The sequence below is a fragment of the Prionailurus bengalensis genome, chromosome A1 (assembly GCF_016509475.1).
Source record: "Prionailurus bengalensis isolate Pbe53 chromosome A1, Fcat_Pben_1.1_paternal_pri, whole genome shotgun sequence".
NCBI classification, from domain to species: Eukaryota; Metazoa; Chordata; class Mammalia; order Carnivora; family Felidae; genus Prionailurus; species Prionailurus bengalensis.
The window spans coordinates 90,886,478-90,901,307 of NC_057343.1; the positions used below are offsets into that span (position 1 = coordinate 90,886,478).

Genomic DNA, 14,830 nt, shown 5'->3' on the forward strand with positions numbered 1-14,830 from the left:
GCCAGGGGTTAGGCAGATGCACCCTTGTAAGGGGGAGGATCTGTCACTTAGCCAACCTGAAGGGATCTGAATCCCCAGAAAGATTAGAACCCTTGTTCTAGTCTCTGCCAGACTACAGCAAACACCAGCTCTTAAAACACCCGCCCAGGGGGGGGCCTGTGGGTGGGAGCACTCTTGGAGCATTCTCACATGAGAATAAAAGGAACAAGAAGCAGACATGACAAGGCCTTGTGTGTTGTAAATGAATTTCAAGCTCCCCTATGGTTTGGTGACTTTAACCCCTTAAGTAGAAACCTGCAGGTTTAAATAAAAGCCTCCAGGGATGATGAGGTTCTAGTTCATTGCTTTATCTGCAGGCTTCCCACGAGATGGATAAATTCAGACTTCATGATCATTATTCTTACCCAAAGTAATTGAGTGCATGGTCACCAAGTGGCAGCAGGTGGGCACACACGTGTTGTTCATATTGAAGCTGTAGGTATGAATGTTTCTTCCAAATCCCAGTTAAAGCACTAGTTCTTTAGACCTCTTTTTTTTTTTTATCACTAGTTCTCACTAGTTCTTTAGACCTCTTTTTTTTTTTATCAAAACTGCAATTTTTTGAACAGCTATATATAACTATAAGCCACATATAAATTATAAATTGACAAAGTTTTAAAGGCATACCATGTTTCAATTTGATATCTTTCTTAACATTTCTTTTATCCCAAGACTCCACGTATAGTTACTCCAAAGGTGCTTGAATCTGCCTCTTTCAAGGTGCTGGGCAGAGGTCCCAGCATCTGCCTCTTTCCCTGTTTGGCCAGGACTCTGGGGCTTCTGTGTGGCTTCATTTCAACCTCTGAGAGCTGCCATGGGGAGTACTTGAACTTGAGAAATGATTTCCACAGCTCCCTCAAAGTGTTCTCTCACTTCCAAAAGGTGCAACGTCCCTTTTCTAAGAATGCTAAACTCTCCACAACTGACTTAGGTTCAGTTGCTAGGATGCGACTTCCACTCTCCTGAGCAAGAGCAAATCACCCATCCTCTCTCTCCCCAAAACATTTCCACTGAAAACTTCTGGCTCAGTGTTACCTAATTGTTAGGTGCAGTTGTCCCCAGAATATTCCCAACCACCCTTCAGCCTTTACATACATTTAGCATAGATTGCTTAGAAGTCTTTTTAAATAATGTTTTAGGGGCACCTGGATAGCTCAGTGTGTTGAGCATCCAGCTCTTGATTTGAGCTCAGGTCATGATCCCATGGTCATGCGATCAAGCCCCATGTCTGGCTCTTTGCTGAGTGTGGAGCCTGCTTGAGAATCTGTCTCTCTCTCTCCCTCCCTCCCTCTGTCCCTCTCCCCTGGTGCGTACATCTCTCTCTAAAAAAAAAAAAAAAAAAAAAAAAAAATGGGCTCCTGGGTGGCTAAGTCAGTTAAGCATCTTGACTCTTGGTTTCAGCTCAGGTTGTGATCCCAAGATTGTGGAATCGAGCCCTGTGTCGGGCCTCGCACTGACAGCCCAGAGCCTGCTTGGGATTCCCTCCCCCTTTCTGCACCTCCCCCACTTGCTCTTTCAAAAAATGAACATTTAAAAAGAATTTTTAATTTAAAAAACAAGTAAAAATGTTTTAAGTGACATTTAAACTGAGTTCCATGGAACTAATTCATAGTTTTGCAGAAAACTTCATATGACTCTTGTTTCATATCTTCTTGAGTTTGCGTTTTTCTACTTTAGCTGTTACAGAAAACATAACTGATTAATAAAGTATAGTTTGTCTTCTTCATTCATAATACATATCCTAAGTTTCCTCAAATGGTGAAATAAAAAGACCGAACTGCCAAATACTACTTACAGTTCTCGTCATCCAGATTGGATTCAGGAGATTTTCTGCCAGCCGTGTATTAGTACATCCCCAATATTTGTCTCTTGGGACTTGCCAATATGTCGGAAAAGGAGGAGAAACTGACTAAAAATTCCATTTCTTTTGGTCTAATAGTTGTTTAGCATGTAATTTGTGATACAAGTCTCCCATTTTTTCCAGGCATGTTTTCCACAAATCCTGCGTGGATCCCTGGCTTAGTGAACACTGTACCTGTCCAATGTGCAAACTTAATATTTTGAAGGCCCTGGGAATTGTGGTATGTTTCTTATTTTGTTACTGCGTCCGTGTGGTGTCCTCTCCAGGTGCAGCCTAACGTAGCACAAGCGGGATGGTCACATCTCACGAGAGAACCCCGGCTTGCAGTGTCTTTCTCCCAGAGTACTTAAAGTCCAGGCCACCTTGGGGAAGTCCCAGAAGAGATGATAAAGGACTGAGCTAGTCCACTGGCAAGCGTGCTTTTCTGTGGGTGCTGGATTGTGGTAAAGTACCGCCATAGGAGAGATGGATGGGGTTTTCTTGCACTCCTCTATTTTGTTTTAAGGACTAGAATATAGACTATGCAGTAATTTTTTCTGCATTCAGCATCACATGTCCTCACTTACATTCCTTCCCCTTGGATCTGGCTTTGCTCCCCTGCATGCCTTGGTCAGTTGCCAGTAGTGGTGGTGGGTGGTGCCGGCTCTGGGCAGGGCCTTTAGTCCGGTTCTGTGCAGACAACTTCAGCACTGACTGAGGATCGTGGAGACTTCCTTAAGAGAAGTATATGTCCACAATTAATGCTTTTTGGAGGAAAACAAAGTACTCTCTGGTCTCAGGAAAGAGTGGATGAGTGATTTCCTTAAGAACCAAAAGTTGAGTTTGGCCCACCGAAAGAATTCCTCATGGTAGCCTTGCAGCCCAAAGCACATCCAAGCAGTCGTATTCAAAATCCGCTATCAGATGACAGCTTAACAGTCCCGTTGGGCAGTGATGACCCCTTGTATCTTCCCATCTGCAGCGATCACATCAGTGACATCGTTTAACATAGGGTTCCTCTACCTCAGCACCACCAGATAATTCCATCAGTGGGGGTTCGTCCTGTGCACTGTTCGGTTCCTAGCAGCCCCTCTGGCTACTCCTGAATGCTAGTGGCACAACACACCGGTCACGCGATCAGAATGTCTCCAGACGTCGCCAGACATCTCCTGGGGAACAAAACCCACTCCTTTTGAGGAGTTTAACATAGAGCATCTTCCACAATACCGGACATGTGGCAGATACTTTGGGAAGGATTAACTTAATCTCCTTTCATTGCCTCTAGCCTTGGTGGTGGTTTGGTTTGGTTTTTCTTTTAAGTCCTATTTTTTGAAGTACTAATACTTTTCCCTTCTGTTTTTTAATGAAACCCTTCTAAAATCTATTACAGGCTACCATGGTTTTAAATATAAAGGCCGTAATAAACCTCTTCTGAGTGGGTATCATTATAAGCATCAGTTATTGCACTGTGCTGTCATTTTTTGTACTTAGGCTCTGGGGTGATCTAGAACAGCGTTCTTCTGGCTGAGAAGCCATTGTTCTGGGTTTGGTCAGCTGTCACTTCTCTATACTTCAGCTTCTCTCAGCCATCCTTCCCAGCTCTGCCTCTGACGTGCTATCTACTACAAGAACTGAAGGTTGCTAGGGAAACCGAGTATCCATATTGTTACACCAGAAGATTCTCATATCCATGTTTTAGTTGGTAGGCTTTGGCCCCAAGGCAGCTCTGTAACTCTCCTTCAGGGTTAGATTCTTAGATTGTGAAACAGATCCCTTACGATTCAAGGTCTTTTCAGGGTTGATCTGCTCTTGGTTGGATGCTTTCTTTGTGTTTAAAGGTAGGAGACGTTTAAAAACTGACTGCCAGATAAATGCCATTACAGAGAAGTTAATAGGATGAAAGCAGTATTTTATGTCATTTGCTTTCGCTCCACATTGATGGAAGAGCCAAAGCGACACATTTTAAGTATTTGTCAGCTTTGTAATGTATTGAACAACCCCTGTGCCCGTGAGCCATGTCCACCAAAGGTTGTCATTTCTTCATAAAGATGAAGTATCTGGTTTTCTTGGTTCTTCAGTGGATTTTAGTTTTCTTTTTCACCAATTTCTGGGAAGAAATCTGTTTCTTTTACAGAAAAACTTGTGGGTGAGAAAGGGTAAGTGGGGAAAGAAATGAGAGGAAACCACACGGAAAAAAAACTTGAAGTCTTTTCAACAGGGTATCAAACATTTAGAATTTTCTAAAAGATTTGTTATTCTTATAAGTACTTTTAATCTGGAAATGTTTTGCAGCCAAATTTGCCATGTACTGATAACGTAGCATTTGATATGGAAAGGCTCACCAGAACCCAAGCAGTTAACCGAAGATCAGCCCTAGGTGACCTCGCCAGTGACAACTCCCTTGGCCTGGAGCCACTTCGAACTTCGGGGATCTCGCCTCTTCCTCAGGATGGGGAGCTCACTCCTAGAACGGGAGAGATCAACATTGCAGTAACAAGTAAGTGGGGCCCTGTGCCCGGGTGCAAGGCAGATTTGCTGCTGTTTGGTGTGCGTTGATTGCTCTGGAGGACAGTTGAGGCAGTCTGTCGGTTGGTTGGGCCGGTTGGTTAGTCTGTAACCAAGAAAGAAACAGGTATTTGGAAGGACAAAAGTTTGTTTATAATAAGGAGCTTGTGTATTTGTGTATAATAAATGGGAATCGCTTCCATTTGACAAGTAGTTGTTCAGAGGTTTGTCTTAGTAGCCGGTTTCAAAATGGTTGCCTTGCAGATGGGCAGTTTCAAGGGTCATGCTGGGATGTGACCTCGGGCGTCACCTTGGGTGTGTTGTGTGACCGTGAGCACCAGTGCTCTCTGGTTCCTAGGCTGCAGGCAGCTGAGTGAAACACTAGTGCAGATTTGAACACACAAATGAACCACTCTAGGGCAACTTGAGCCGGCTGCCGCTTACTTTATTTTACACTTTCTATGACGTTTGGTGTCTTGGCACTTACCTCTTTGGTGTCATGGTACATGAGGTGGGAGAAAAGCCAAAGGGTAATATGCCTTTAAAAACGCTCTTGCTCGTTATGAACGTCTTGACTGTTGTGCCGTTGATGGGAAGAAAAGCAGTGCTCCGAGTGTTCTGATGGTCGTGCCTCAGTACGGTGTGAGTGGGCTGGCAGGCGTGTGTGTGGGCCTTGCGGACATTCACCCTGTAACAAGCCAGCTGTCTCCTCCAGTTCCATCCTCTACGTGATCTTTCCATCTAACAGCCCTTCGCCATCTTCCTTGCCACCACTCTGGTGCTGCCTTTTCCAGTACGTGCTGTTGCTTGCCTGTAGCTTCGAGCCCTAAAGCTGATGGGGCCCTGCTTAACTCAGGGGGTCCATAGCCCAGATAAAGCTGTTGCAAAAGATTTGCCCTTGACATAGCAAGCCTCGTGTGGTCTCTTCAAGTGAAGGACACATGTTTTTAACCAACCAAAACTTAGTAGTAGCAAATGACTCCCCAGGTTTTGTTCTAGCATGTGTCTAAACTTAGGGAGACTTCATTCAGTTACAAAATAAGGAAAACTATTCTTTGATACAGCTTGACTCACTTATTACCATTTCCCCCGTGATGTGTTTCAACAGCTTTTTGTGTTTTCAGGTTTTATAGTGTAGATTTTTGAAAACTGATCTAGTAGCAATAAAGGACACAAAGGTTCCTTGTTTATTAATGAGTTTTTGTAGGTCCTTCATTGATCGACATTTATTGAGCACCTACTACTACATTAAGTTCTGATCCTGCTATATTTTATGCAGAACTGTCCTTTCAGAATCTCCCATTTTGATGATAAAAAATGTTACTTCATATATCATATCAATCCCCATTAGTGGAATTTACACATGTGAATAAATAAACTCATGTGGTTAAACGAAACCAAAGCTCCCTCTCCTTTGCCTTCAAAGCTCTGTAGTGTCGTACCAGCTACAGTGCGCCCGCTCAGCACCCACTGTGCAAGGCACTGTGCTAAATACACACTGGGGTTCCGGCCTCAGCAGACTGCTGGACCCACCGGGCATTGTGATGGGGTCTGCTTCATTTTGGTTACTAGTTTTTATAACTGAAATGCCATACATCTATGGATGGTATGTTCAGTATGCAGAAACACAGACATCACTGAAGTTCCAAAAGTTAGTCTGCTTATCATGTACAAAGGTCTCTAAGAAGAAAAAAATAACTCTGTGTTAACTTCTTGGTACTGATGACCAGTCATCTCTGAATTTTTTTAAATGCCAAGACACATTTTTCCTAACTTAAAATACATGCAGGTAAAGATGGTGGGTTTTGTATGGGTTCTTAAATGTTCATTTGGACTGAAATTAAAACCTTATAAATTTACTGTACTGATGAAGAATTTGTAATCCAGGAAGCAGTGGCTGCACTGTTAACCAAAAACCAAAGAGTTTGCTAAGCATTATAACAATACAGATCAAGATGGCCAAGAAACGCTTCTAGAACAAACTCATCATCCTGGCAATCCTGAAGACCAGTTCTTAACGTTTTGAAGATCACCACCTTTAAAGTCCAGTGAAAGTATAATAACCTTTTTCTAGAAAAATCCCTAGGCACACACAATTTTGCACATTTGTAGGATTCATGGAAACCAGACTGAGAAACCCTCACATTCTACACAGCTTTTACATACCCAACTTTGGCATTCCAAGTATAAATGTCTTCTCTCTGCCTTATTGTAGATACATAGGGGACTTTGCTGTGTACCACCTTGTTAAACCAGCCCTAGTTAGTGTATATACTAGGAAATATTTTATAGATTGGTTCTCAGGTTATTTTCAAGGTTCGCAGTAAATAGTACTTCGGGGACGTTACCTTGACATACAGACTTTGAAAAGAAGGGAAACTATTAACTGACTTCCCGGATCTAGAGAAAAACTAGATAAAAAAAAAAAACCCTAGAGTTCTGTGTTTCAGAGGTTTTTTTCCAACTCTTTGATGGGCCAGGTACCTTGTGAGTCACCTTCCCTTCCTACTTGTGCTCGACACAGCCAAAGCAGCCAGTGCTTGCTTCCCGCCGGCGGGAGTATGAAGGGTAGTTCTTCCCAGGAGAGAACCAATAAGATGTCCTTTGTAAATAAAGACTGTAAGTAAACCTGTGCCTAAGAGAAAAGAAGGTAGACCCGAATGCCACGGAAGGCCAGCCCGCGGACTGCGTGGAGTACCCACAGGACCTTTGGGACCTCTACTCCGTATGAGTGGCACAACCATGCAGAAGTGACAGAATGAAGAAGGAAAGGTTGTAGAAGTATGGCTGGTCCACTTTACTGTCATCTAAAGTAGCCATTTAAAACTCTGTGTCCACGTGCAATTTTATATGCATTATTTCTGCTGCACACTTTTTGGTGGCCACACTCTTCACAAACCTCAGGACCTTAACTGGAAGAAATGTTTGGGCCATGCTTTCCTTTCTCCCTTGCAGCTTTTCAACACTACTTCCACTAACCTTCTCCAGTTAGTAGCTCTCTGGCAAACCTCCTGCTTCACTTCCTTGGGCCAGTCTTGGCTTACACCTCCGTTGACGTCTGCTTCGTTGCATTTGAGGGAAATGTTGACATCGATTTGACTTAAGCCTTCTCCCCAGAGTGATTTCCTCCCTTTCCTTTGTCAACAGAAGAATGGTTTATTATTGCCAGTTTTGGCCTCCTCAGTGCTCTCACACTCTGCTACATGATCATCAGAGCCACAGCTAGCTTGAATGCTAATGAGTAAGTAACAAATTATTTTTTGGATTGCATGTGCCAGATGATCCCAAGAAACCCTGTAATTTTCATAAAGATGGTGAAATTTGGCTTCCACTAGTTTCATATCCTGATGACGCCATACCTAGCAAAATAAGTGTATTTCTTGACCATATATTTTTAGTCAGTAACACAGATCGGGAGGTCATCTTGCTCAGCAACAACAGCTCACTCGAGAAAAGATCCAAGGGCTTTTGTTAGCCACATGCTTAGAGTACAGCAGCGGTGTAATGCAAACTCCAGGGGAACTAGCACAGTCATAAGGTGCAAAGAATGTCTATGTCCTGATCATTGACGGGAAAATCTCACTTTACTGTGTGCTCACCAGACTTGATCTGGATTCTTACATACTTAGCTTTTGGTGGAACACTGGCACCCTGGCCTACAGTCAAGGGACAGTGACTTGGATGTTTAGCCTCTAAGAAAGAAGCAATCGGGAAGACCCACTGTTACCAAAGAGTAGGAAGATTGTCAGGGGGACAAAGAAAATAAGCTTATACGGTATTTCCATGGGGCAAAATGAGGACCAAAGGGGTAGGCCACAGGAAGGCAAATTTCATCTCCGTAAGAGGAAGAACAGTTGTCAGTGAGGCTACTTACCCCGTGAGCTGGTTTGCCATGGGGAGTGCCCAGGACGCGGAATGCAGGAAGAAGCTGCATGTTACTTGTCGGGGCTGCTAGAGGTTGTTCAGAGTTAGGCAAAATTGGGCTAGATTACTCTTAAGTCCCATTTGGATCCAGTGATTTTCCAAGTAGCTTTCCATGGGGATAAGATAAAACAAAGGTTTATTTTTTTATTATTATTATTTTATTTTTGGTTTTGTTGGTTTTGTTTTAAATTTAGGGCATTGTAAAGTATTCTTTAGTCCTTTATTTTACCAGTATCCATGAAAAAAAATTTTGAAATGAGAGTAGCCCTAGGACACAGCCCAAGTAGGAACCTAAAGTACTACAGGTGGCATTCACGTGCTCTCCACACTCACTTATGTCCTGGCATTTTAACTGATTCATAACCAGCCAAGCTCACGTAATTGATTTAATTGAACACTCCTTGTCCAACTGTAGAAACAAATGGGCAAGTAACCTGCACTTACCATGACATCATTTTATTATCTCTAACCTGATCTATTGCCTGGATACTTGTAAGAAGGGCCCTTTGGCATCCCTGACACGTTGGGAGGATGCCATGGTTGGTTGGCATTCTTCAGCCTTCAGGCAAGTAGTTGTGGCCAGTCATCCAATAGGCCAACCCACCTGATGCAGTTTTACTTCAACATAGCACAGTGTGAATTGCTCAGGCTCTAGAGTGAGACATAACCTGGATTTGACTCCTTGCTCTTCCATTTTTTGCTTGGGAGACCTGGGCAGCTGTATTTATCTGAGGCTCATTTTAGTCATGGAGAAAACAAGAATAATGGTAGGAGCATACCCTAGGTTGTGTGAATTCGCATGTAAAGTGCTTAGCACAGTGCCTGGTACATAATAAGTGCTCAATAAATGTTAGCTTAATGGTTCCACCGAGATTCTTTCAAAGTTCTGTGAATGAGATGACCATCTGCCTTTATCATTTGGCAAATGATTTTAATTTTCTTCCATGAAACAGTATAGTATCATAGGAGCTCAGTAAGTGCCTATGATTCAGACCTGTGTGGAGGGAAGAGTTATTTCACCTACAATCACCTCTTTTGCTTACTCTCATACCGACCCCATCAGAGTCCATGGTAGTGTAAGTCCACTTCTTAAAACTTTCACAAATGAGCAAAAACCAGTCACAGCATATAGAGGCACTCTGGGCACTTTTAGAGAATCATGATGTGATTTAATGGTCACCTTGCTGCCACTCAGGATCTGCCAGGTGCTCAGTTCATGCATCAGATATTTTAGAGAAGGCTCACTAGATGTGTTACCTTTTAGAAATCAAAGTACCTGGGGCCATGATACTTCCGTTCCATGCATAAATGCCTGCATGACTCAGTCTAAGCATAGATCTTAGATCCATGTCTTAGGCCGACCCTTCTCCCATTAGCCTTTGTAGAAGGTTGATACTGCAGTTGTTCATTTGAGTATTATTTCTGTGCCTTCAGTCAGAACTACTCTGAAGGACAATTTTCATGATCCCATTGAGAGAGAGAGAGAGAGAGAGAGAGAGTGTGTGTGTGTGTGTGTGTACATATGGATGTATGAAAGAATGGCCACCAAAATATTAATGGTGATTATCTTAATTTAGTAGAATTGTGGGTGATGTTTTTCTCTCCTGTTGTGCTTTTATATGTTGACTTTTTAATACAACATGAAGTACTTAATATTTTAAAGGCCATTTGAATTGTGGAAGATAACGGAAAGATGATAGTCACTCTCACTCAATGTCTCCTTCCCAAGAATGTTGATTAAAAAAATTCCTATGCAACTTTAATTCCAGAGAAAAGTTTCTAGCAAATAAATTTATAATTATTCTTCATTAGTGAATTCTTTGAAATCTGTCCTATTTCCCTTTTGCATTTACCAAAAACTTACAGCCAAAATGAGATTGTCTTCATTTTAATTGCTGTTTCTAATTTTCTAGGTAACTTCATCCATTTGTAAGATAGTCTTCTGTATAAATAGATTTCCATCTTTTTACATGTGATTTGTCTGGAAGTTGATAGTAAAATTCACCTCTACGCATACTACCTACTATTATAGTTTACTCTTTTGACAATGTCACACTGAACTTGTATATAGTGATTTCAGCAAGACTTTGACCCAGTCTAGTCACTGGTGAAACCCTGTGGGCAAGATGAAGCCATGTGGGCCACGTGTAAGGGCAGGCACGTGGAACCCACACAGGACCAGGCATGGCTGCCGAGCACCGATTCCTGCCCTGCTAGGGGCAAAAGCACGCCCGCCTCCCTCCCATGTTCTGCACAGTGACCCAGGGCTTGTACTATTGCCTGAACTCTGAGGTCAGTCAGAAGTCCACAGATCTGAGGTCACCCCCCTTCTATTATATGAAATACTGTTTAAATACTCAACCGTGACTAATTGTGCCTTAATTTTTTAACACTGCAAACAAATCTAGTGAATGTTGAGGCTTTGCAAATATAAACAGGTTGGTAGTCAAAGAAGCAAATAAGTGCAAGACAAATATATTTGTACATATGATCTTCTCATACCCCTGTTTCGTAGTACCTCAGTGAGCAAGGGTAATGAACTTCAGTTCCCAAAGGAGGTTTACCGCTCTGCTTCATTATTCAGAAAACCTCGTTATATCCCAACATTTACCAGCTTTTATCTGTACCAGCCTATTTGTCCCTCAACATAAGAAAAGACAGTGTTTTTCATTGTTGTTCGAGGAGCAAGTTGTGAGATAAGGTAGATGATGCAAATGGGAGGTCCACCTAAGTATCCTCCACAGCTCCTAGATTCGGATTCATAGAACTCGTGCCCAAGGATCTGCCCAGGAGTGTAGTCCAGACGTTCAAGATTCAAAACCATCTGAACCAGAGGAAGTGTGGTAAAATAACTGGAACAAGTATAGAATCCTGTAGCACAGCCCAAGACCAGGAAGACTGGCTCTGCAGCAGGCCCGAGTTGTCCCCACCAATATTCCTGGTGAGCTGGTGGCCTCTGAGGTGCAGTGATAGACATTTATGAGCCAGATCAGAGGAATTGATGTTTTCATTTGACCCTCTTTTCAGTATTTCTGAGTTATCTACACACACTCTTTAAGAGGAACATTGACATATTTCAATATAAAAGGATCTGAAAATGTAATCATCTTTATGTCTTGGGGGTGCTTGGCTCAGAAGAGCAAAGATGAGGGTGATGTGAGGGATGTATTTGAAGGGCTCCCACAGATGAGACTAGCTGCTGTTTACTGAGTGCTTCCTAAGAACTTACTCCTGTGTGGAACTCTGTTTCTACCTAGGTTGCCCCTGTAACACTCACAATAGTCTCGTGATGACTAACCAGTGCATATGGAGGGGGCTTACTGTGTAGTTCAGGAGCTCTGGAGACATCCACAGAGGAGAGGTAGAGTAACACCTAATATAGGAAAGAACTTAACTGCCGATCAACAGTGTCCATCCATGACATGGGATACCTTGAGAGCTGGTGAATTACCAGAACCTGCTTATGTGACAGAAACCACAAGGCCGGCACTGTTCAGAGGCAGACCCTGTGTCAGGTGCAAGTCTGAGGCTCCTTCCAGTTCTGAGAGTCCCTCTTCAGTTGTCTGTCCTTTCCTAGGAGGGATCAGAGCCCAAGAAGAGGTATTGCATGCCCTGCTGGCTGGCTGCCTCTTTTAGAACCTTAACTATCAAAACTATTTTAAAACTTTTTTTTTTTTTACCACCTGCCACTGTAAGAACTACATTTTGTATTGTGACATATTCACATGTGTATAACTGAAACAAGTTTCACAAACACCTCCCTTACTACATCCTTATTCTCGGATCTCCTCTCTGTACCTTGTTGTTGTTAATACTGGTCATGAATTCCCACATTGATTTTTACAGTCCAGTAATAGTCTGTAGCCTGAAGTTTGAGAAACACAGATCTAAAGAATTTTGGATTTCTGGTTCTCAACAGAATACCTTTTGCTTAGTTACACTGGAATCCATCTTCGATTGTTTATTTTTCCGAGACAGCCTTCCTTATAGCAATGCCAGCAAAGATTTGAACTTGCCCCCAGTTTGATAATGAATCCACCTCTTTCTCCTCTCAGCCACTCTGAGCCTGAGATATGTACACAAAATAACCTAAGTGAGGCCCAGAGGAGCTGCGTGACCCCTGAGAAATGCCATAGGAAGAGGGCCTGGGGTTCAAGCCCAGCATTTCTGGGCCCACCTCTTTTTTTACACTGCTGGTCTTTGCCTGCTCCAGTAAGCCATTTAAGGGCTGGAAATAATGTAGTGGAAGAGGACACAGTGGGCTTTTTAGAAATGTGATGGCACAAAGAAAGTTAAAGGCAGTGGGGACCCCTGATTGGACTCCCTCACTGTCTTTTTTTTTCCCCCACAAGTACCTTTAACCTTCTTATAGCTACATTTGCTTATAGTTTCTTAGAAGAGCAAAATTAAGTTTAAAAATCTTGACTCACCCATTGAAAGTTCTCCTACCTAATACTTTACTTTTCTGAGGAAATTTTATAAAATCGGTATGTGATCTTCAAGTGGACTGCGATGAACAGTGTGAGGTGGTGAGCGGCCTTCCTGCTGCGCCCCGCCAACCCTCCCCAGGCACGAGCCCTGCCCTGCAGGGGCGCTGTGGGAATGGGGCTGTGCTGCACAGTGCTCAGGCTTAGGCACCAGTGGGAGTGATGGCAGAGCCTCTCCGTGTCACACAGACACAGGGGACCTGCTGCCCCCACCCTGGGGAGTTAACAGAGGCTTCCTGGAGAGAGTCACTCAGGAACCAGGCCAGGCATAATTTAGGACACAAAGAGGAAAAAGCAGAGCTGGTTCAGGGAGTGGTGGGCTTGATGTGTCTGCTGGAGGCAGTAGGCCGACTACAGAATCTGGACTGTGCCCTTATAAGCAGTAGGTAATATCTGAGGCCTTTTGGCACAAAGATGATTCCTTAGAAGTTGCCTTGGCCTGGGAGAGACTGGAGGTGGGAGGTTAAGTGACTACAGAGCTGAGGAAGGAAATCCAGAGATGCTGGAGAGTTGTGTGGTGTCCAGAGATTAAGCGGTTTGAAGTGTGGGTCTAGAACTGAGCAGAGAGAAAAGAGCACTACTAGAGACCAGAATCGGGGTACCAAGGAAGCAAACCAGCTATGCGAAGCTTCAGGAAGCTAGGGCCATCCCACAGAGGGGTGGTGTCCGCCCCAGGGCAGAGCAGGGGGCTTCCCAAGACCCCGGGCACCATCAGACACCGGATTTAGGGACACGTGCACATACAGCCTGGGGAAGTCCCGTAAGAGAGCCACACGTCCCAGAAGTCTACACTTCACAAATTTTATTTCAAAATAAACATAGATACTCTTGTCCCAGGTATAAAGGGGGATCCTATTTTAAAGAGATAGCTGCAGATTTCAGGACACTCAGCACCGAGAACTTGCATTCAAACCAGGAAAAGTTGTGAATTGTATGATAATCGTCCCTGCATTTTTAAGCAGGATGCTGGTTAGCCTGTGCTTTTCCCTGCGTTCCTTTTGGGGGGACTAACACATTTCTAAGGTGACTGAGCCACTTGACCACAGATCTGAAGCTGCTGAGTTCAGGAAAATGCTAATGGCTTACTTACTTTCCCAAATGGGGCTGGGAAATGGTGGGGGACAGCCCCAGCCCACTTTTCAGTTAAGATCACTTTCTCCGTTATTTTAAAATATTGGCCACTCCCTTTTAACTAATTCTTGACCTCTTTTTTTCCCTTCTATTCCACAGGGTAGAGTGGTTTTGAAGAAGAAAAAAAAAAACTGCTTTCTGACTGATTGCCTTGAAGGAAAAAAGAACCTATTTTTGTGCATCATTTACCAATCATGCCACACAAGCGTTTATTTTTAGTACATTTTATTTTTTCATAAAATTGCTAATGCCAAAGCTTTGTATTAAAATAAATAAGTAATAAAATAAAAAGACCGTGCCATTGAGTATTTTTCACCCACCTGTGATTGATCGGAAGGCTGACCTGGAGATCACATACCCCAGTTTCATTTATATATGTTTCAGAGACAAACTGTGCTCATGACTCCCCCACAGGAGGAGCAGTGATGCTGCTCCTGTTGGTATTTTCACACTGGTTCCTCCTGGTGCCCAAATACGACCAGAGCGTGAGCACGTCCTGTGCAGTAATGCCCACTCAAGCACCCAGTGGGTTACTCCAGTAGACTTGCTTCAAGGTCACCCTCCTCTCTGATAATCTCTTGCTCCACCAGAAGAACATGGTTGATCTGCCTCCACTGGAACATCAGCCCCACAGCAACAGGGACATTTAGCTGTGTCGCTTGACTCTATATCCCCCCGTGCCTAGTAGAGTGCTTTTTGCACATAGTAAGTGCTCAATAAATACTTGTGGGATGAAGGAATGAGTCTGTGGAAAATTTTCCAAAATACACACCGATGTGTAATAAATTATATCTGTCCAAGGTGTTTTTCTCCCTAGTTTGTACAGTATTTTTTTTAAAGCAGCAAATTCTAAAAAGTTGGAGGAGAGCAGTTTTACAAGTGGAAATCTTTTTTGCTGTATTGA

At 43.2% G+C, this 14,830-nt stretch overlaps 1 protein-coding gene across 4 annotated transcripts in view; it reads left to right on the plus strand.

Annotated features, from left to right (window-relative positions):
• RNF130 (ring finger protein 130) overlaps nt 1-14,830 on the plus strand; it is a 140,511-nt gene that overhangs the window by 94,406 nt on the left and 31,275 nt on the right. For 2 of the 4 annotated variants that reach the window (XM_043585326.1, XM_043585354.1), the window contains exons 6-9: nt 2,024-2,120; nt 4,172-4,376; nt 7,532-7,625; nt 14,026-14,217. In XM_043585326.1, coding sequence (XP_043441261.1) covers nt 2,024-2,120; nt 4,172-4,376; nt 7,532-7,625; nt 14,026-14,041 — 412 coding nt within the window. In that variant the 3' untranslated portion in view covers nt 14,042-14,217. Of the gene's footprint in view, nt 1-2,023; nt 2,121-4,171; nt 4,377-7,531; nt 7,626-14,025; nt 14,218-14,830 lie in introns of those variants that run through there. The other 2 variants (XM_043585344.1, XM_043585335.1) reach the window with 2 other exon arrangements.